This window comes from Micrasema longulum, unplaced genomic scaffold, assembly GCF_059751315.1.
Source record: "Micrasema longulum isolate JH-2025_06_02 unplaced genomic scaffold, ASM5975131v1 h1tg000261l, whole genome shotgun sequence".
Taxonomy (NCBI): domain Eukaryota; kingdom Metazoa; phylum Arthropoda; class Insecta; order Trichoptera; family Brachycentridae; genus Micrasema; species Micrasema longulum.
The window spans coordinates 997235-1019752 of NW_028277465.1; the positions used below are offsets into that span (position 1 = coordinate 997235).

Here is a 22518-nt window from a genome sequence, read left to right on the forward strand (position 1 = left end):
GAATGTTTACAAACAACTTACGTTTTTTTATGGATCCCAATCAGATTATTTCCTTAAATTCCTTATAATTTTTCCCCATTCTACACATTTTCAAAAATCACATTACTAAGTAAAGTGTACCCCTGTTGGTGAGAAGAGCAGAGTTTGAAATTTGCAAAAAAATTCTATATTCGAAAATGAATTATTTGAAGTATTAGAATTTTCTCGGAATTATTTTTGAAAAACACAAAACGAACTGATCCAGAAAATTTCATTCTGATACTCTTGTTTTAAAAAAATCAACAAAATCGGTTCAGTTTTAAGATGCGGAAAATGGGACAACGAAATGTTGATTTTGTCTATTTTAGCTAGGCACAAAAGGTCCGACATGCAGTTGTCTTTTTCGCACAGCATCAGGGAGGCATCTGCAAGATGGTGACAGGAAAAGAATGTTCAAATACATATTTATCGAAATTCCGTGTCTTTCAATTGTGTTCATTTAATATATATATGTATGAGTATGTACTTAAATCTAGCAGTAGTAAAGCATTGCCGGGTTCGGCTCGTAATATATAAAAGAAACAGTGAATAGATTAGTGGGTGTCAGTATGGATAGGGGAGGGGGTAATTGTGATTGAAGATTATTTGATGCCAGTTATGAAGAAATCAAATTTTTCGAAAATTTACATTTACGAACTAGCTGATGATAATATACACCTAGTAAGTAAAAGAGCGATGTGCAACATTCCAAAAATACGTAAGTAGTAAAATAAAATTACTATTACACATTATGTAGTGCCGTTCGTCATCCAGAACATATTTTATATATGTGAGAGACAACATTTCGATTCTTGTCTATAGTGGTCTTAATTAGCTTCCATTCTCCTTATATTGTCAACACTGGGATGACATCATCTATATGCTCTGTGATTGGTCGTTTGTTTTGTCACCGGCAGTTGGCATCATGCACAATTTTTTGTCAATTGACATAGAAATTCTTTCTATGTGGTCACGAATTATCTCGCGCTAAGTTTTTTGTGATACATTAAGTGCTAGAGATAACTCAATTGTTTATTTAAAAGCTTCCGTTGTTTAAAGAAAACTATATGATATAATTACTAGGAGTGTTGCGTTTATTCACTGCTTTTTCGTGTAATTTCGTATTAGTGACGCGCATTGTTTTGTGGACGCCATCTTGTTTACCGGTTTTTATTTTTTAAAAACAACGTGCGTCGTTGCGCTTCAAATATTATTTACATATCTTTATCATCACATAACCCTCGCGCGCCGTAATGTCATCTGTGGAACCGCCGACTCTGGCGACTCAAGTACGCGAAAGCGTCGTTATGAGACCACGGATTCTGATTCGAGTTCGGATGGCTCGCGACGCGTAAAAAGTAGGAGACACAGGAAAAAGTCTCAAAATAAAATGCTCAAAAAGCTGACGCGCCAGTTAAGCGATCTCCAGAAGTTCGTTTTTAAGCGAGATGCCGGCGGCGTATCTGGCGCAGTTGACAGTGAATTTGAGGGTTTCGAAGACGAAGAGTCTCCCTTAGGCCCGGTGGAGACTCCAAATGTGTCAGGGCCTAGTGTCAGTGCCTGCAGCACATCCACGGCTCCGGTATTTCATGTACCGGACCCCGCAGTGGCACTAAAGGAACCACTAATGGGAGCACCGACCGATGCCATGTTAAAGACAGTGGAACGCCTACAGAATTTCGACACCCCCGGTTGGTGTAATGTCCGTTACGCCAAGGTGCTGAAGGAGTATGCTGCTGACCCGGGATTCAAAGAGTTGGAGGTAAACTGTGAGGTTATCACGCCTGCATGTGTCCAACTCACAGGTATGGAGAGGGCTTTTGCTGCCATCTCCCACGTAGCTCTCCAACAACGGCAGGCCCTCCAGGAATCTATTCAAAATGTCTTGACCTGGAGCTGTCAGCCAGATACTGAACTTTCGCCAGAGGCCCTGGCAGAAAGATTTCAGGATGTTTTTGGGGGAAGCATTGCAAAGAACGATGACATACTCCAGATAGCTTGCGGGAAGCGGGCAGAAATAATTGAATTTAGACGGGACCGTATTCTAAGGACCTGTCGAACTCCAGGGGATAAGGCAACACTGGAAAAGATTCCTCCCACGGTGACTCATCTGTTCAATGAGGACAAACTTGTCACCCAGTTGCAGAGACTGGGTGGGGCAAGCAAAGTCTTTAGGGCTCAGTTTCCGCAGACCCCCAGGGTTAGGGAAACAGTGTCAAGGCCAAAGAGCGGAGCACAAACAGTCAAACAGACTCAATGTGCTCCTGCAGGAAATCTGGGTCCCACCCAATTTCCGTTTCAGTACCGGCGGGCAGACCCCGGTCACCATTCTGGCCTTTCCTCCTCTGCCAGCAGAGGACGGAAATTTCGGAGGCAGACGGGGCGTGGGCAGACCTCGCACCGTCGCCCCCAAAACAATTGACAACCAGCCCGGGCGATTTCAGGGAGGGCAATTGCAAGGTTCTTTAGAACAATGGCGTACCGCAAATGCCCCCGACTTCGCCCTAAAAATTCTCAATGGCTATCGGATACCATTTTGGATAAAACCACCGCTATCCCGGCCCACTCGGATAAGACTGCACAATTTTGCCACAAAATACACGGCGGAAATGGACATACAGATAAAGGAGTTGCTAGAAATGGGAGTATTAGAACTAGCACCCATGAATCGGGGTTTCCTGTCCCAGATGTTTCTAGTGCAGAAGAGCGTCGGGACTCATCGTCCCATCATCAATCTGAAAGCGCTAAACAATTTTGTGCGAGTGAAAAAGTTTTCCCTGATCTCCCACTTCAAAGTGCCCGAATTCTTGCAACCCGGAGACTACTTGACAAAAGTAGATCTGTCGAATGCGTATTTTCATATACCAGTTGCAAAGACCCATCGTCGTTTTCTACGTGTCGTGTACAGAGGTCAATGTCTGCAGATGACATGCTTGCCCCAGGGTTTGAGCAGTTCCCCTCAAATTTTTGCAGCAATAACCAATTGGATCGCAGAGGTCCTTCGAAGAAAGGGCATTCGAGTTATTGTTTATCTGGACGACTTTCTCCTGGCACATCAGAGCCGAGAAACTCTCCGGCTGCAGACTCTAGAAGCCTTGAAATTCTTACAATCCCTTGGTTGGACCATCAACAGAGAGAAATGTGTTCACCTACCGACACAAGGGATAGAATATCTGGGAGTTTCATGGAACACTGGTCTCAATCGGAAGATGCTAACCAAAAACAAGTGCCAGGCAATACGGAAGTCATTGCAGAATATTATAACAAGGAAAAAATGGTCCCTGAGAGAGGTACAGAGCATCCTAGGACAGCTGAACTTTGCAGCGTTTGTGGTTTCCAGGGGTCGCCTGCACTGCAGGCAGATGCAGCTTCAGTCACATGCCATGTCAAGGCTGCCACCCCGAAAGAAGGTACCTGTAAACCTTACTGTACTGGACGACCTAAACTGGTGGATGACCAATGTGAGTACCCATTCCCTTATTCATTTCCCGAAAGCATGCCACTTCATTGCGACAGACGCAGCAGACAGCGGATGGGGAGCGCAGGTAGACAACACTCCACTATCAGGTTGCTGGACACCGCAACAAACCAAATGGCACAGCAACCTCAAAGAAATGTTTGCTATTCTCCAGGCATTGAAGTATCAGAGAGCCAGTTTGAGCAATTCTACTTGTCTCATTCAATCGGACAACAGGACGGTACTGGCATATCTACGTAACGAAGGAGGTACGAAATCAGCGAACCTTCTTCAGTTGACATATCAGATTCTGGCACTAGTGGATGCTCTCAATATAAGGATGGAAGTGTATTATCTCCCGGGGCGATACAACGGACTCGCCGATCATCTTTCACGAGGGACCTTGTTACCCGAATGGCACCTTCTACCTTCAGCGACCGACCGAATATTCCGCTTGTGGGGCAGACCCATGGTGGACCTATTTGCGTCCGAGACAGCTCACGTGGTAAACAGTTATGTTTCCATAAACCCCACCGACACAACAGCCCTATTCCACAATGCTTTCAGCAGAATTTGGCGCTTCCCACTGGCATGGGTGTTTCCACCACCGTGCTTGATACCGAGAGTCCTGGAACATCTAAACAAGTGTGTCGGTATTTACCTATTGGTAATACCAAGGTGGCCCAAAGTGTTCTGGTTGCCAGATCTCCAGTCGAGAGCCCTAGCCCCAGCTTTGCGAATAACAAACCTAGCCGACAACCTAGTGGATATGTCAACAGGTCTTCACCCTCCTCAGATCCAAAAACTAGAGATGGAAGTATGGATGATTGGGGCTGGGGAGGAGCGATAAATGGGTGGTCAGAACGTGAAAAGGCCCTTCTCAATGCTGGGTGGCGATCGTCCACAGTAACTGCCTACAAATCAGCATGGAAACGGTGGGGCCAATGGTGTGTTAAACATAATGTTAATAGGATTGACCCGTCAGGTTCGCAGCTAGCAAGATTTTTAGCACACTTGAAACTTAAAGAAGGCTTGGCTCCTAGTACCATTGCTCTTCATAAGTCGGCCATTTCAACTTTAACTAACCCAGAGTGTGAATCGAGGCTTAGTAATCACACGGTAGTTAAACAAGTAATGAAGGGTATAGTCAATACTACTATAGGGAAAAAAAGTATTACCTATCTGGGACCCGAGACAGGTTAGTAACTGGTTAAAAGAAAACCTTCCAGAAACAGTTACTCTGTTTGAGGCCTCTCGAAGATGCGCTGTCATACTTTTACTCGCATCTGGGAGAAGAGTGCACGACCTTACTCTGTTACGATGCACACCAGACAGCTTTGTGGACAATGGGGACCATGTTATTCTTTGGCCAGCTTTTGGATCTAAAACTGACTGTGCAACTCGCCAGCAGTCCGGGTGGAAACTTAATGCGTCCTCAGAACAAGGTACGGATCCGGTATATTGGCTTCGAGAAGTATGCGCTTTATCTAGAGTAAGAAGACAAAAATTAAATTCCATACCAGACTTATTTATCTCAACCACGGGCTTACCAAAACCTGCCACAAGAACAATAATTGGAGGATGGGTGAAAACAGTCCTAAGAAGTGCTGGCATTGATGAATCAGCAGGGAGTACAAGGTCAGCAGTAGCATCGCTCAGCTGGTTAGAAAATTGCCCAATTGAAAAAATCCTGGAAAGAGGAAATTGGAAGAGCGAGAACACATTCGCAAAACACTACAGAAGGGAAGTAATGGAAGGTGGCAGCTCCTCTACATTGCCATCCCTCAAAAATCTGTTTGAACCTATACTCGACTAATTAACAACCTCTCACAATTGACATCAGTTTTGTCACCAAGGCGATAACAAACACTTCTCACATATATAAAATATGTTCTGGATGACGAACGGCACTACATAATACTAAAGTTTTACCTACCATTAAAACTCTTATTATGTTGCCTTCGTCATCCAGAACATATTTAATTACTGCTTGGTGAGATTAGAATTGACAAAAAATTGTGCATGATGCCAACTGCCGGTGACAAAACAAACGACCAATCACAGAGCATATAGATGATGTCATCCCAGTGTTGACAATATAAGGAGAATGGAAGCTAATTAAGACCACTATAGACAAGAATCGAAATGTTGTCTCTCACATATATAAAATATGTTCTGGATGACGAAGGCAACATAATAAGAGTTTTAATGGTAGGTAAAACTTTAGTATTATACACATTATAAAATAAATTTAAAAAATATTTTCATACAGTGAAACGGTGTAGATGTTCCAATGTATAATGTTTTCAAATAAAATATCCCATGGTTGTACAATCTTTTTTTAATAAAAAAAATCACTATTTACCTTGCGTGTTATCTGATTCAGAAGTGGCCTCCTCGACGCCCCTCAGTATGTCAGCGCAGATGTCTGAGTCCAGGGGGACGGGCGTCTCAGCGTCGCGGTTGTAGATGACGAGCGCCACGGTTACGGGGTGCGGCACGGGCAGAGGCACGGGTGGCTGCGGGGGGCGCGGCGGCGCGGGGGGCGCAGCCGCGGGGGGCGCGCGCGGCGCCAGGCGCAGCCACCACAGGCGGCGACGCGATGGGCGGGGGAGAGTGCCGCGCACCCACGACAGGGTGGGGTTGACGTCACTGAGAAATAAAAAAAAAACAATGTAATCAAAATTATTTATATTTTTTTCAACAGAAATGAAGCTTTAGAGAAAATTTAAGTCTAAGCCTTTATTAATTAAACCTTTTTATTTTATTTTAGTTGGCCAACGTTTCAGTTAGTTTTATGATCTAATAACAAGTAAAAAAAAAAACACTGAATTTCGTCATTAAGTTTTCATAAATTATGTGAATATTAAATGTGAGAAAAAATTATTATTTTCATTTTCCATAGAAGTAATTATTAAGAATAAACAAAAACACTGAATGCACACACTGCGGCATCCATACACATACATACGCACATTTGGAACATATTAATAGTAATTAACTGTGTACTTACACTCGTTTCTCTTTAGGAGTGGTCAAAAGCCGAGAACGGGGATTGAATGCGGAGACATCCAAGCACGGTGGTTGTACTGAAATATTCCCACGGGGACTATACACAGCGCCTAACAAGTCCGGTCCACCCTCCACTGAAAATAACAAAAAAAAAATTATATACTCTGATAATGTGTTTTAAAAACAGTCACCGTATTATTTTTTTTGCGAATTTAAACAATGAAGAATATATGGAATTCTTAGAGTGGATTTTTACAATTCTAATGATGTAATTATTAATGTATGAAAAACGAATTTTTATTGATAATTTTCAGTTTTAAAAATGAGTCGAGTGTGCTTCTATTCTGACAAACATTGTGTACAACACGAGCATCAAATAGGACAGGTAACTTTACACTTGCCATTTGTCTCCTAGGGTGTGAAACATCTCGTTTTTAGATTATTAAAAACATGTGTATTTTCATTTAATTGTCGGCCTCGTGGTGTAATGGTCAGCGCGTTTGCCTACCATGCAAGAGGTCTCGAATTCGATTCCCGACATGGTTGATTTAAAATATTTATTTAAAAGGGTATTTTCGCACTAGAATATTTCATAGTCCCTGGACTGGTACCTGAAGTGTAAGACTGATCATCTTACCTTAATGTAACAAAAAATAATCAAGATACGCTGCGATTGGTGTACCAATGCAGCGCCCTATGCACCATTAGGTGCGGAAAGGGAATGATGATGTATTTTAAAACTTTGTAGAAAATTTATCGCATTGAAAAAATAATAGTGTTACCATCGTCCAAATGAGAGGGTTAAAAGCAAAAACAGTCTGTCTTTGATCACTGTTTTTGGGAAAACCAGTAGCAAAAGAACTATTTCTTTTCAGTTGCACGTTAAACAGTGTTAATCAAATGTTAACTATAGTAAAAGATTTTTTTATTTTAATTAACATTATTATACATTTTTACACTTTTAACATTTTTTTTTTTTTATAAGTAACTCAAATCCCACCAAGCCAGTTTCTGTGGCTTGTAGGTGAAATAACTATACTATCATTTGAAATTAGGAATAGTTTCCTGACATTTGGGTGACCATGAAGGATATTATTTATTAAATTCCAATTCAGAATTGAATTCCACATTTTGAGTAAACCTTGATAGTAATGCGAATATTTTTGCATAACTTCTAATAAAATGTAAATAATTAATGACTCCATAATTTTATTAGATTTTAATATTCAATTTTATTGAAATTATTCAGGAGAAAAAAATGGGATTAATATCTTGAAAATAGATAAAATGCAATGAGGCCATTTTAACTCTGTGCCCTTCAAATATTTTCAGCCTTGATTGTTAAATAAATGTCCGTTACCGATTTCCGTAGTCTGCACCATGTCGGTGTATCGCGCGAGGCAGACCTGCGCGTGCGGATCCAGGCGAAACCTGGTGTCGGCCTCGCCCAGCGGCGTGAGGAAGTCCAGGCCAAACAGGTCGACGTACAGCAGTCCCGCTAGCCCCGCCCAGTCCCCGGGGCTCAGCCCCCGCCCGTCCCAGAACTCCTCCTCCCCAACGCGCAGCCGAGCCACCACCTTCTGCGGGTAAAACCCGGACAGCATCACGCCGCCTTGCTGGATGACAATCTGATCAAACATAAGTGCCATTATTATAATTAGACAGGTAGGCAGCTATTGGCTGATATGCCTGTATTCAATTTATTCTGGTATGTTAACTAATAGTTCATAAATTTTCAAGACTTTTTTGATAAAATTAACTCAGATGATGGATACCGTAATGCTGTATGAAACATTGGTATGAAGGATGAACAGTACTTTTATAAAAAAAGCAATATAGCAAGTGAAAAATATTAATTTTTTTAGAGAAAAAGGAAACATTTGCGTTCTTATTATTTACCCAAATATTTTGATTTTTGGGGCCATTTTCAACGAGTTGTAAATAACTCATTAGAAAATGAGAATCAAGTTCGGGGGGTAGAGTGGGGTTTGAACCTAGGACCTCTGATCCGTGAGTCCGCAACACTAGCCATGGGACCGCAACCCAATTCATTTAATAATATAATACGATAATAATATAAATGAGCAAATAAGATTTTGATAAACATCTATTTTGTTTCTGAAGACACAAAATAAATTGATATAATATAAACGCGTCACATACATTTAAAAAAAAGGTTTTCGGTTAACCAGTTCAAAAACCATTTGGCTGCTTTTTTGAAGAAAGAAGAACTTGGGACAAAAAGCAGTACACGAGATATATGCGCATCAGCAAAGGCTGCCTGCCTATAACGAATAATAATAATAATAATAATAATAACATAAACACTATGCACAAACCTTTAAATCTACTGTATTGAGCTTAATTTTTGAACGAATGGCTTGGCTGAGCCCTAAGTTCAAATCCCTTCTCCTTCTCTCCAATTTCTCATGTAATGATGCTATCAGATCACTGCCTTCCTTCTCTAACTGCTTGTATGGTCCCGTCTGAAACAAGGACACCAATTAGGAAATAACATTTGTAAAAAAAAATATTTCTTCCATTTAAAGAATCAATATGGCGAAAAGTGAGCTCGAAATGCTGGTTTGTGGAATGCGTTATCCTTTATTTGCTTTGGCACGGAACTCTGAATACAATGAATGCAATTACCTACCTTATTCTGGGTTCTGGCACCTTTATTGTCTGGAACTTCTGTCGCGGCAGTCAGGATCAGATCAGATCTTGTGGTCAGCAAGGAGGGGCACTTGATGATTACACGACACAGTGGATTTAATGAGTTATTGATCGCAAAAATAACTTATTTGCGATTGCGGTGAGAGTATAAAAAGCACATGCACACACGATCAGTTCGCGGTAGGCAATTGCAACATCTTAAGCAGGGCTCAGTATGTAGCAAATAAATTTGAACGCCTCATCCTAGTAAATGTACTATGTATATATGTGTGTACACATAGAGTAAATGTGGCGTAGCCAGGGAATGTGTTGTTTTATCATACTTTTTTCATGCAACTCGTTTTGCCCATTTTGACAAATGTGCAATAATTATTTAACTTTTATAACATAGTTTATTTTATGCAACTGGCCCTTAGTTACCTTGATGTTAGGTGAGTGTTTAAATGAATCATTATTTTTTTAATGATTTTCTAATAAAGGAAATCTTTTGTATTCAAAGGCTATTTAAAGCCGTCTCAGTACGACCAGAGGACTGAGTGTATTGGAATTATGTCAACGCGGCTTAGATAAAATAAACAAACTCAACAAATATTAAACTAAATAATATAAAATTTTAAAATGTATATCAGACCGTAAATATGAAAATTAGAATGTTGGTTATGTAGAGAGACGAGGGTTAGTTACGTTAGTTCTTAGTTATTTTACACAGAGTTAGAAACCGGAATTGTTGATATTAATGTTTTTATGATATATGTGTTTGAAATGGGTCAAGTTCGTAAATCTAGACTTTTTGCAGTTCTAATTTTTTTTTGTTTATAAGACAAAAATTTCATATTAATTATTTACTGGTCTGTCAACAAAAATAAACAAAATATCAAAAGTAATTTAGATGTACCTTCGCAAGTTGCACAGAGAAAGGTCCAAAGCAAGCTTCAACAAACTGAGCGAAATCCCGCTGTGGTTGAGTCACGGCTGTTTCTGTCATCTGCTGGAAGGCTGCTAGTTCATCCAGCTCCATTCGGGACTCTAGAGCAGCTAGCGCCTGTTCTGGTCTGAAAATCAAATAATCACATTGATGTTAGGTTCAAAGTGAATTTTCTAAAGGAAGAACACCACAGGTAGATTATTGTATACTAAATTTAATATACGAAGGTTTCCTTTTATATTTCGAGATTTGGCAACACTGGTGCTGCTATCTGGGAACTGACACCTACCTGTATTGCTGTGATCCGTAGCTAACTTCGTAGTTAATAATCATAGAATGGTTTTTCTCCGTATAGGCAACTTTAATAGCCATAGGCGTGTATTACTCTAAGGTTAATAAGACTATTAAACCAAGCCAAAAAATTTTTTTACATTCTTATGTATTGTATTATGAGCGCTATGATTTTTTAAGGATTTGTCTTTCTGAAATTACTCCGCGTGTGATGTCTCAAGTTCTCTTCCCCTTCTTCTCGGTCAGTTTCAGCACAACTTTCTCAATCAATCATTGGTTGATTAATATAAACTAGTGACGTCGTTTTAAGTAGTTCGTTTATATTAATATATATATATATTTTAAAATAGATTTTCAAGAAACTTAATTATTTCACCGACATATTCAGTTCTTGTCTATAACAATTTGGTCAGACTCAAAATATTGTTGATAAAACCAGCTGGTCCATGAAGAAGTTTTAAAATTGAAAAGTATTTAAAAGTGTCTAGGATTTAGGTGAAATAATTCGGTCAGCATTTCACCCATATCAATAAAGGTTTCAGCTCTTTAACTTCACAAAGATCAACAGATGAAGAATTGAAGGAATATAGCGTGTTGTCTAGATGTTCATTGAAATATATGCTTATCTAATAAGTTTTATTCAAAAATTTTGCTATTTTTTAATACTATACATGCTTCCACTTTCCATTATGTTGTATCCCAACTCAACACAGGGCTCTTGGCTTCATAGAGTTAGGGATACGTCATTATTAATGTTTTGTAATATATATGTGTTTGCATGAATAAATAAATATTCAAATTTAGAAATCGTTAAGGACCTGAAGTTTAATTTACATTACATTCATACCTTATTTGGAAATAATAATCTTGAGCAAGTCCAGGCCCGGCAATTCTCTTCACAAAAGCGCTATCACAGGAAGGCACTCGGCCCCTTTTCTTTATCACACATTGAAACAATACCGCATCCCAAGCTAATCTTATCCAATATCGCAATACTCCCACTGGAAATAAAATATAATTATTTAACTATCACGCAAAGTACAATCCTTTTATTTACATATTTTTTAAGTATAAAAAATCATCATAGTCATCCCATGTCCACTTCCTAGTTGGAGCATATGGTGTCCACAAGGAGCTTCCAAGCATCTCTGTCGGCTGCCGGTCTGTGCATCCTCCCAAATAAGGTTCGCGTCCCATAGTTTTAACATGAACTGCTGATGCACAGTCAGCAGAAGACGTCCGGGACGTCGAGAACCTGATGCTTCGTAAAATAGGCAAGCGTGTTTAAGACTCTCAGGAACCATCCGCAGTAAATGGCCCAGCCGACCGTATCACCTCCGCTTGTGACAACTGTCATCAGGCTATACGGTTGTTAAAAAAAATTGCCAGTAGCAATTCTAATATTCAACTTTTAATTCACAATTAAGTTTTTTTAGTATAAATACAGAATAAGTTGTTTTTAACCTGTAAATAATGTAAATGCAGCAACAGGACACAAGACAAGAGCCACAAACACAGCAGCTATTGGTTGGAGTAATCCTTGTATGAAAATATTCCAAATTAAAGCCTCCATAATTATAAAAAATCTGAAACAAACAAAAGGCACTTATAGCCACTGAAAAAGTTAGGTTAAACAAAGTTTAAATTTGGATCATTGCTGCGTTTTTGTCAAAACGGACAAAAAAATAATATAAAAGATGTAAAATAGAGCAACTCATTTTGTACATTTTGACAAAGACACAACTAATGAGATTTTTTTCATAAAAAACTGATTTTATTCTTGAGATTATTTTTTATGTTGATCACACTCGATTCGCATCTATGTTCAGACTGAATCATCTGTCAATAAATAAGCTTGCGGCGGGGGTCGCCATCTCTTTTCTCTCTCTCAATTTGAAGTTCTTTGATTTAACATATTGGCTCTACGAAGTTAGTCAGCCACCTTTTTTTTTATAATTATCCAAGTAAATCTCTTGTAAAGTTTCTAATAAACGCATCGAGAACTTATAACAAATCGAAGGCCTATTATTGTATAAATTTATACAGTCCACAAGACAACAACAATTACTTAACATTAAACTGTTTTTATTGCAACTGATCCATAGAAATCGACAAATGCACATCGATAGTAAGTAATATATTGTTCATGTTATGCTATAGCATGCTATGTCATATATAACATAGTGTAAACATCGGTATAACCCAACTAATGTTTGCTAAAATACATACATAGCGGACATATTCCAAAATTTTATTGAATGTATTACCCTAAGGTCTTAATTAACGGAATATTAAGCAATAAAATTCATTACTGGCACCATACTCATGCTCGAGGATAATCGATTAATGAATTTTATTAGGTATTTCACAGTTTCAGTTTCATTTTCAATTTTACAGTGAGGAATTCCAGCCCAACCCGGAATAAAATTTTAAAAATGTTTTCGTGTACACGTGAATATTAAAAAATTTTGGAGTAGGATGAAATATCTCAAAAACGCACGCAAAAATATATAAAAAATGTTAAAAATAGTATTCATTTTAAAATTGTAAATAATGACGTCACTCCTTATATCTACGTGTAGTATTTCCGGTTTCCGTTTTAAAGCCCTCGCACCTTGTAAGGAACATTTTGACCATAGAAAAAAAAATAGTATAATTTGTGATTGAAAAGTTTTAACATTTCAACAGCGTTGCCAGATCTACCGATTTTTCGGTAGATCTACATAGAAATGAGCAAATTACGATCAACTAAATGAAGTAATCAAAGCAATATTCCATAGATTCTTATCAGTTTTGTTATTGGCTGGAGAAATACAACTTACCGCGGTCAGTGAAAGTAAGAACGCCAACCGTTTCATGACGTCACTACTGAAAAGTGACACACTGATTACAGTCATTTGGTGCGGTATTTGATAAATGTAACTTTAAAAAATCATATCTTTGTAAATAACGCACAAAAAAAATATATATATGTATATATATTTTTGCTTAGTTAAATAGTACGCTAATAGAAAATAAATAAATTAGAAAACAGTGGAATTCCTCATTGTGTAACACTAATAACAAAGTTTTATTTTCATAACAATTTATAATGAAGTGTTACGAAGTGAATGCTGATTCAATTAAAAATATTACATATTATTTGTTTATAACGTGTTACTCGTTGGAAATTTCGTACCAGATTTACTGCAACAGGGGTAGTTATGTGTTGATTTTAGAATAAAATCAAATGAGTTGTAGACAAATCCACATACATGCAGAAAGAAAAAAAAACCGATCTATCTTAAAGCAAAATTATTCATATTTTGTATTGAATATATGTATAATAAGGGCATACATTGCATGTTACCATGAGACAACACTGAAAGGAATATTTTAAATGATGATCACAAATGCCGATAATTGAGAAAAATGCATTCCTAACTGACCTGTTTCTGGTTCTCGGATCAGGGCTATCCAAGTCATAGACCAGCAGCATTAGAAGGTGGAGTACTAAGGTCACCACGGGCATCCAGACGGGGACAGTGCTGGCTGCAGCCAGGCTGAGGGTGGCTGCTCCCAGGCAAATGAGAGGGAATAGTACCAGGATGCAAATAGTTCCCAGCGTACCCTTGATCACATAATTCCATACTCTGTTCATGTGGCGAGTTAGACCTTTTCCTATAAATCCTGAAAAAAACATAGGTACTGTATTGGTACGCTAATTAAGGCACATTTTTATAATTTGTTGACCGAAGGTAAGTATATTTTTGATTAGCCTTATGCTTCAATTGGCAATCCAAGGAAACTATAAAATAAAATATTTCATAGTTGCCATGGATTTGCACTATAATACGAGGGGAGTTTTTCCATATTTGCAGAATGAGGCAGAAAGAGAAAGGACTCATCCTCTTTTTATTTTTAGAGACAAGATGAAATATTTTTTTTTAGTATAAATATATAAAAACAGTAGCAAATACAGAAATGACAAAAGAAATAATAAACATTTAAACCTGAAACATGTAGAAAAGGTGTTGTAAATAAATTTAAAGTTACTCTAAATATTTTTTTTTAATGCGTGTAAAAACAACATTAAATTTTAATTAGTATGAATGTATTATTGTTTTATGTTTTTTCTTTATATATCCTATGCTTTTGTTTTTCCTTTTTCATGTACTCGTATTTAAAATTATATAAACTCCTATAAATAAACAACTAAAACAGTGTAAGCCACTCTCCAAGCATAAGAGTTAGTCTCTTTTTATAGAGAGTTACAGTGATAACATTTACTAGATGTGTAAAAGTAGATATGTTTAGAATTTTACAAAAACGTGTACAAAATAAAAAAAATGTGCGAATCAACAGAGAAAACAATATTCTGTCTCACTCTACGATGTCTCACATAAAAATATGTGTATTTAAATTCAAGAGTTCGGGACTGTCAAAAACATTATATAATACCTTAAATAGCAGCACTAAATTTGAAATTTCCCTTCATTCTGTTACAATAAAGCATTTTTTTTTTACTGTGTTAGTTCAAAATTTATTTAAGAATGACAAGGAATATTTTATTGTACCTGTATCTGGTTTAGTTTCAAAGTGCGTTCTAGATTTGGATATGTGCCTCCATAATGATATCAGCCTGGAACAAGCCGTCGGTGTTACACTACTCTTGCGTGGAAACAGGGTGCCATTAACCTAAAATACGAAAAGAAAAAAAAAAACATATTTCATTGTTTAACGCTTCTTAAGGAAACAGGGGAAAAGTTCTATAAAGAAAAAAATAAAAACAGTAATATATCTATGACCCAATTTTCCTTATCTAAAGTTCTATGATCTGGTGATGATAGGATAATTTAATAATTAATCAAGGACCGTCATAACCAAGTTGGTAACAAAGCTAAAAAATCTAGGTACAAGTGACTGAAAAATTTATACAAAATGTTGAGTAACATAGCAAGTGGATCCAACTATAGAGCGTTAGTGATTTGATTTGCCTATTTGGGACCTTATTGTTATTCCGATGTAAAAATTAATACATAAAAGGAAATGGGACCTAACACATATCATGTGAACTTGTTAAGATGATATAATTTACATTTGATATTGGTCATGTCAAACGAATGGATGATGAAAGAATGGTCGTCAGTTTGAAAAGTAATTAAATTCAGTGCCACTAGGTAATTAAAATAATTTATCTAAAGAGATAAGTAGATTGTACCTGTGATAATTCAAGATCTGGCATAAATGGCTCCATGAAGAAAAGGGCTCGTAGTGAAACAGGAGAACACCATGGAATTACAACACCGAATAAAAACATGGCATTCCAACTCCAAGACCAAGTTCTAAAAAAGGAATAATAAGCAATAATAGTAAACATTTATAAATTAGGCATAATTATCTCTATCATTTATCGTCGGGGCTCGTGGCCTCATAGAGTTAGGATACATTTTTTAATTTAAAAAAATTATAAAAAAATAAAAATAATATTGGAGTAACTTCTTTACAATTAATAATAATAGCTAAATATCAGGGTTTTTTTATACAATTTTAAATTCATAAGGGTCTATGCAATACTGTTGAGTAAAAAAAATAAATTTTTAATTATTAGTAGCATAAAAAATAAGTTCCATTCGGTATTCATAGAGGGAGGGAAAGGGAACAGGACTTTTTTAAAATATTGATTATATCCGCCAACAGCACGAAGGGTAATCAACAATATTAATAATAAATAATTTTACCTGTGACAGTAATTTATCCACCTCCACATCGGCCAACGCGTAGTTGTTGTTCTGGTGATTTCCTTCTCAATAAAGAAGACGGGTTGGCTAGGGTCTGACCGAGGAGTGACTATGCTCGTTATCTGATTGGTCAACACGGTGGGGATAACTTCCGACTGACCCTGGAAGTTGCGCCTCACAATCCAGTTGGCCGGGAACCATATCTGGGTCAACCATTGAAAACTGCGCGTCGGAGTTTTAACCTTACGTAGCTCTTTCAACAAGACTGGTTCTCTCTACAAAAAAGATTGAAAAGTAATTAAGAAATACTGTTTTTTTTTGTTTATTATAAAACAATGCAGTTTAGGAAGATGACGTATCTCCTGGCTTAAAAACTAAAGAGTAGTCTACTGTAGTTCCAAATCCTTATTTAGAGTGGCTGCAGACAAAATAAAAATTGCCATGATGATTGCTAACTCCACCGTGGAGTGGCTCTACAAGAATATGGTTATTGGTTCTAGGTTCAATGTCTGGAGACGCCACAATAATTCATATGTGATTTTTCTCAAGGCTGGGTATGTTTTGCTGTAATTCACCACTGTTATTGACACACTTAGCCTGTTGTAGCAAAAAAAATCAGCATAAATATATTCATAAATATGATGCTCCTGTATTTTATAATAATATTTAAACGCCCATATGGTATTTATTATATTTATTTCTATGTAAAATTTGTGTAGGGTTGTGATTTTATGGTAATGTCACAGACTTCGATCTCTCCACAACTGTTTTCCTATTTTCTAACATGGTTATTTACCACTAAAAAATTATTGACCGATTGAAGTTTTAATTTTGGCCAGTTTCGGTTAGTAAAATGAGTTTTGGCTGCAGTTTGGGTTTCAGCCAATAAAACAAGTTTTGGCCGCAGTTTTGGTTTCGGCAAAAAATTGGCTTAAACTTTGGTTCAGCCGAAACCTGTGGTCGGGATGTGTCAGATTACGTTCGATTATACTACGGAGGAAAATTAGCACAATCAAGAGATATTGTATTGTCCATTGAAATAATTAGTTATTGTGTTGTCATTGTCTAACATAAAAAATAAAAACCAAACATATTTTGTAATTTTTTTACTATAATTAGTAGTTCTAAGATCATTCATATTTATATTTTTATAATTTCTTTATAGTTAATAAGTTAAAGTTCCTATAACGTACATTGAAAAACTTTTACATATAAGTTATATGTATAACATAACAACGAACCAAAAAGCGCTAAAAGTAAACAAATTTTCTCATTAAATTTATGCCTTTTAGTTCTCTGTGAATTTTATTTAACACTTATTTTAACAATAAAAACACCTGATTTTGGGCATTTTGAAGTAACTTTTAACTTATTTCAATAAGTTTCGGTTTCGACCGTAACTAGAACAGAAGCCAAAATTCAGTTTCAGTTTGAACTGAAAATCTTATTTCGATCGATCACTACTAAAAATGGCTCCAAAGTTTGAATATTTGTGCATAAGAGAATTACAGATTAACAAATAGTTTTAAATACTAACCTCTTTCATAAATGCAAGATCTCTCTGAATAAAGTAGGCGGCTTGCGTAAGGCCGTGTGCGGTGCATAGGGCTACAGCCTCCTGATGAGCATTCCACGAATTTTGCAGGACAAATGAATCTTCCGCAGTGCTGTAAATAGAAATAAACATTAAGATAATATTGCTCTTACCATCTTTCTATACACGGGAAAGAACAACTGTAAATATTTGGCAACTTACTGTAATTTTGCTTCTATCCATGGTTTAATTCTTGAAAGAACAGGATGCGTATGTTCTAATCTTTCTCTCAAACTGTCTTTTGTGCGATCTAGTTTTCTTTGAACATTATCAACAGCTCTGTAACAAAAAATATTAAAACTATAGGGTTAGCTAAAATATTTTTCAAATTAATACATAACCAAAATTATTAATAATTAAAACACGAAAATCATTTAGGGATACCTGTTCTACACAATGATTTTTATAAGCTTTAAAATTGTGAAAAATGTACAAAAACATAACTCACTAACTTATTCAATAAATTGGATTGTATTTACAAATTAAATAGATACATATATTTACTGTTTTTCAAAGTTGAAGTGCAATTTAACAATTTTTTCATCATACACAATGCCAAAGGCATATTTCTGCGAAAGTTCATTAGAGAATGAAGGCACTGAAGGCAATTTACCCACAAATTAAAATGCCATTTTTTTTTCTCCTGTAATGTGTATTTAATTAACACCTAATCCTGTAATGTGTATTTAACTATACACCATTAGGAAAAAATATAAAAATGAGAAAATTTAAAATATTTACCTGTGCATCATGACAGTTGCTTGAGCCTGGCGAACCAACAAGTCAGGAATACCTGAGCCCAGAGTGGCAAGTCCCGGGTGGGACAAAACACTGTTAAACACGCGTTGAAGATATTCCCTCATCACAGCTTCTTTCACTTCCTGTAAAGGATATTATTTAGCAAATATTGTCAATTAAAAAAAATTAAATACATATAAACCAATTAAGAAATAAATGACTTCCTTATTTCCTATACGATTACTAGTTTTTAGTTGTGTATAAGAAAAACTGTGCATTGTCGAGTTTGTTGGATTCTTTATGGATATTCACATCAAGAATATTCACATTGAGAAAGATAGGCTGGAGGTTGGGCTTATCCAGAGACCAATATACGTATAATGAATTAGAAACTAGCTTAAATATATCTTCTCTTCAAGACCGTCAAAATAAATCCGACCTTCTAGTCTTATTTAAAATTCTCAACTCACTCTTTGATGCGCCTGAATTACTGAGCTCAATAAAATTAAATATCCCAACTAGAAACCTCAAACAAAACATACTCTTTCATACTGATAACCATAGAACTAACTATGGTTTTCATTCCCCTATGCCCAGAATTCTTAGGTCTGCCAACAAATATACCAGTCTTGATTTCTTTGATAACAAGTTGTCTTCTTTCAAACGATCACTGAATCAAATTCAATTATAAACACCTCTCTCCCGCTTCCACTCCCACCGAGTCTACTATAGACTATTGTGTCTTTCTACTTTCCTTTATAATAATTTTCTATGTATAAATATGTCCTTAAAAATGTCCATTAGGTGTATAAATAAATAAATATAGAGTCCTACATCCACCAAGTCAAAGAATCATAACTTTTCAAAAATATTATCCAAATTACAAGCATTAACTTTACAGAAGAGCCATCCGTTTTTTTTTTTAATTAATAAAAAATCTCATACATATACACTCGTGAGCAAAAAAAATGGACTCAAGCTGCACGCTTGCGTTCAAAAGTGACTAGTGAAACATCAAAAGCTCATATTCTATTATTGTTTTTAATATCTTAAAGTTAAAAGTATTGGCTTTTAAACAATGTGCAATATGATGACAATACCCACACACATAATCCTACAAAGTGTTGTGATTAATAAACAACCCTTTTGAGCTTGTTTACAGTAGCGCTCATTAGCGGCTACTAATCTTTTACTTTATTTTTTAATATGTTGTTTTTTTTTTTTCTCTCTTTCTACTCGGTATTTTGCTGTTTTTTTTCTTCTTTCTTTAAATATGCTTTTTGCTATACAACATACATTCATTTTTTTTTTATGACTTTAAATATGTTTCTTACTATGTATTCTGTTTTTATTTCGCATTTTACTGAGTTTCAAAATATTTTTATAGACATATTTATATATTATAATGGTTTTTACTATGTTTTCACTGCATTTATTACTTTGTTTTTATCATATTTTTTTGCTACGTTTTTTTACTACATTTTTATTATGTTTTTACTACATTTTTACTATGTTTTTACTACATTTTTTACCATGTTTTTACTCCATTTTTTACTTTGTTTTTCACTTTGTCCTGTATCTTTATAACTGTTTCTATATATTGATTACTGTTTTATATATTTTTTGACTGTCTTAGAACGGGGTAAATAACCCTAGTTAGACAGTCAAGTCAACTTTACATAAATTATAATTTTGTGTATGTAATATAATGATAATAATAAATAAATAAATAAATGTACGCTAATTGTATGTAAAATGGAGATTTTTTTGGTTGGAATTTTTTTATTTTTTATCATTAGGTATATATTACTAGTGGAATAAATGCTTTTGGAAGGAAGTTCTTATTTATTTATCTCTTCCTCTTCTAATTATTAGAATTCGGTGTGATATCTAACTTATCAAAGATTATTTTCTGCATCATGTTTTTTAGTACACATTTAAAATGATACCTCTCTCCAATGGCGCTATAGCCCATACCGAGCTTTAGCCTCCTGAAACTTTCGTCTCCTACTCTGTCCGTCCTCAGGTGCCGTCAATTCGGCACCTGGAGAAGCCGCGCTGTATTCTTTCTTACTTCATCCTCCCATTTCAGCCTGGGTCTTACTACTAATCTCCTTCCACCTGGGTGTTCGCTCATATGTATTGTACAATTTTGTATTTTAAAATTAAAAAAATAAATAAAAAATCTAGGCAGTTTCATGTGTCAAGATGCTTAGGGTCCGGTATATGATATACAGTTCATTATTAGACTGAATGCGCCACTGATTACTTTAAAAAAATATATTAGAATTTCAAAAGTATAGTTTACCCTCTCAATATCTTGGTCCGGCATTTTCTGGGTTCTCAGTTCAGCTATAAGTCGCTCGCGGAAATGGAGGAACCAGCCGCGAGTCTCTTTCTCAAGAATATTGATCAGTATTGGTAGTGCTCGTCTCATAGTATCACGTTTGAAGAGTCTAAAAAAAGGAAAAGAGTTTTATGAAACAAGTAAAGGATTTAAAGAAGATTGTTAAAATAGCAATATTTTTTTTTTATTATATGAAAACATAACATAACCATTTTATTAATTAATTCAATTGTTAAGGGACATCTTTATGTTGAACAATCTCTTAAATTTATTTATTTGATTAACTTTTTTTGTTATGTACAATGTGTTCCAATAGTCATAACTATTTAAATTAATTAAAGCATCGAAGAGCCGGGTTGTGGTCCTCTTGCAGTGTTGTGGATTCACGGATCAAAGGTCCAAGGTTCGAATCCCACTCTACCACAACATGATTCCCATTTTTTCAGCACAAGTTATTTATGACTTAAAACATTGTCCGAAAATTTAAATACATATTTGGGTAAATAATAAATGATAAAAAAAAATGAAAATGCAATAATTATTACAAAATAAAATGACGTTGTTTTCTTTATTAATTTTTATCTTATTCTGAATTTTTTTTTTAAAGGAAAAGAGAAATACTTGCTTTCTTATTATTTAATCAAATATTTAAATTTTCAGACTATTTCCTAAAAGTCATAAATAACTTGTGGGAGAATAGGGGAAATCGAGTTGTGGTAGTGAGATTTGAACCTCGGACCTTTGGCTTGTGAGTCCACAATACTACCACGGGAACCACAAGTTGAAAAACAAGAAAATACAAAAAAAAATTAATGATAATTTCTTGGGATTTGAGAATCATGTTACAGATAAACCACTTGAAATTTCGTTTGATATTGTCGACAGTATGGAATATTACCTAAGATCAATATGGCCCCCTTGTGGCGTTTGGTAGATGTAGGGGACAGCACACGGAGGGCGAGAACATTCCCGTTCCAACTCAAACTTCTCTGTAGCCGCTCGCCTCAACTGGCGACGCACAAAGTTACACAACATGGACAGCGCTGTACTGTATTCCGGCTGCAAATATACATGTTTTGTTACTAATTATCAAACAATAATACGCTGTCTTACCCTTAACCAATGTTATATAGTCAATAATAAAAAAGCGTAATAATACAGTATCTCTCCATGTGTTAGTTATTTTAAAATAAGGTGCTTGAATCAAAACATACATGAATAAATTAATATGTAGTGCAGTCTATTTCAAAAGTGATATAACCACAAAATGTGTTAAATGCAAGTTTGCTACCAAATTGAGCGCCATAAAAGTCGCTGTTGAAATTAGCTTTTCAAAAAGAATAGACAGAATTAAGAGAAAAAGTTTGTAGCCAAGTTTAAAGTTGATTTTGTGGTTAACTAAGGCAAGAAATTTTAATGGAATACACTAACCCTGCATACTAGTTCTGCTACTAGATAGCGGCACCTTTCCTCCTTTATCTTATTGTCTAAATTGTGGGCCAGTAAAGATGGCATACCCAATACAATGTCCAGCAACCTGAAAACAAATTGAAAGTAAATAATTCCTTAACATTTCCATACAAGAATTCCCGAAATTGTTATTGTTATTGGATTATAGACAAGCAACCTTGGTTGGTATGGGTTTATGTAGTTTTTTTTTGCATTGTTTTTCCATCAAAAATTTTCTCCTTAGTGTAGGTCTTGCGGCCTGTTTTTCAAGAGGGATTAGCCTCCTGCGAGGTG

General features: G+C 35.9%; 1 protein-coding gene across 5 annotated transcripts in view; it reads right to left on the bottom strand.

Moving 5' to 3' along the window:
- Window positions 1–22518, bottom strand: part of LOC148283105 (uncharacterized) — a 38857-nt gene that overhangs the window by 8386 nt on the left and 7953 nt on the right. For all 5 annotated transcript variants that reach the window (XM_088224057.1, XM_088224059.1, XM_088224056.1 and 2 more), the window contains 17 exons: window positions 22207–22312; window positions 21674–21834; window positions 20737–20884; window positions 18432–18571; window positions 17853–17969; window positions 17634–17763; window positions 16097–16371; window positions 15577–15700; window positions 14933–15053; window positions 13805–14045; window positions 11841–11962; window positions 11224–11377; window positions 10056–10212; window positions 8827–8973; window positions 7848–8115; window positions 6489–6621; window positions 5841–6127 (listed from right to left, as the gene is read on the bottom strand). In XM_088224057.1, the coding sequence (XP_088080183.1) occupies window positions 5841–6127; window positions 6489–6621; window positions 7848–8115; window positions 8827–8973; window positions 10056–10212; window positions 11224–11377; window positions 11841–11962; window positions 13805–14045; window positions 14933–15053; window positions 15577–15700; window positions 16097–16371; window positions 17634–17763; window positions 17853–17969; window positions 18432–18571; window positions 20737–20884; window positions 21674–21834; window positions 22207–22312 (2831 nt within the window). The remainder of the gene's footprint in view (window positions 1–5840; window positions 6128–6488; window positions 6622–7847; window positions 8116–8826; window positions 8974–10055; window positions 10213–11223; window positions 11378–11840; window positions 11963–13804; window positions 14046–14932; window positions 15054–15576; window positions 15701–16096; window positions 16372–17633; window positions 17764–17852; window positions 17970–18431; window positions 18572–20736; window positions 20885–21673; window positions 21835–22206; window positions 22313–22518) is intronic.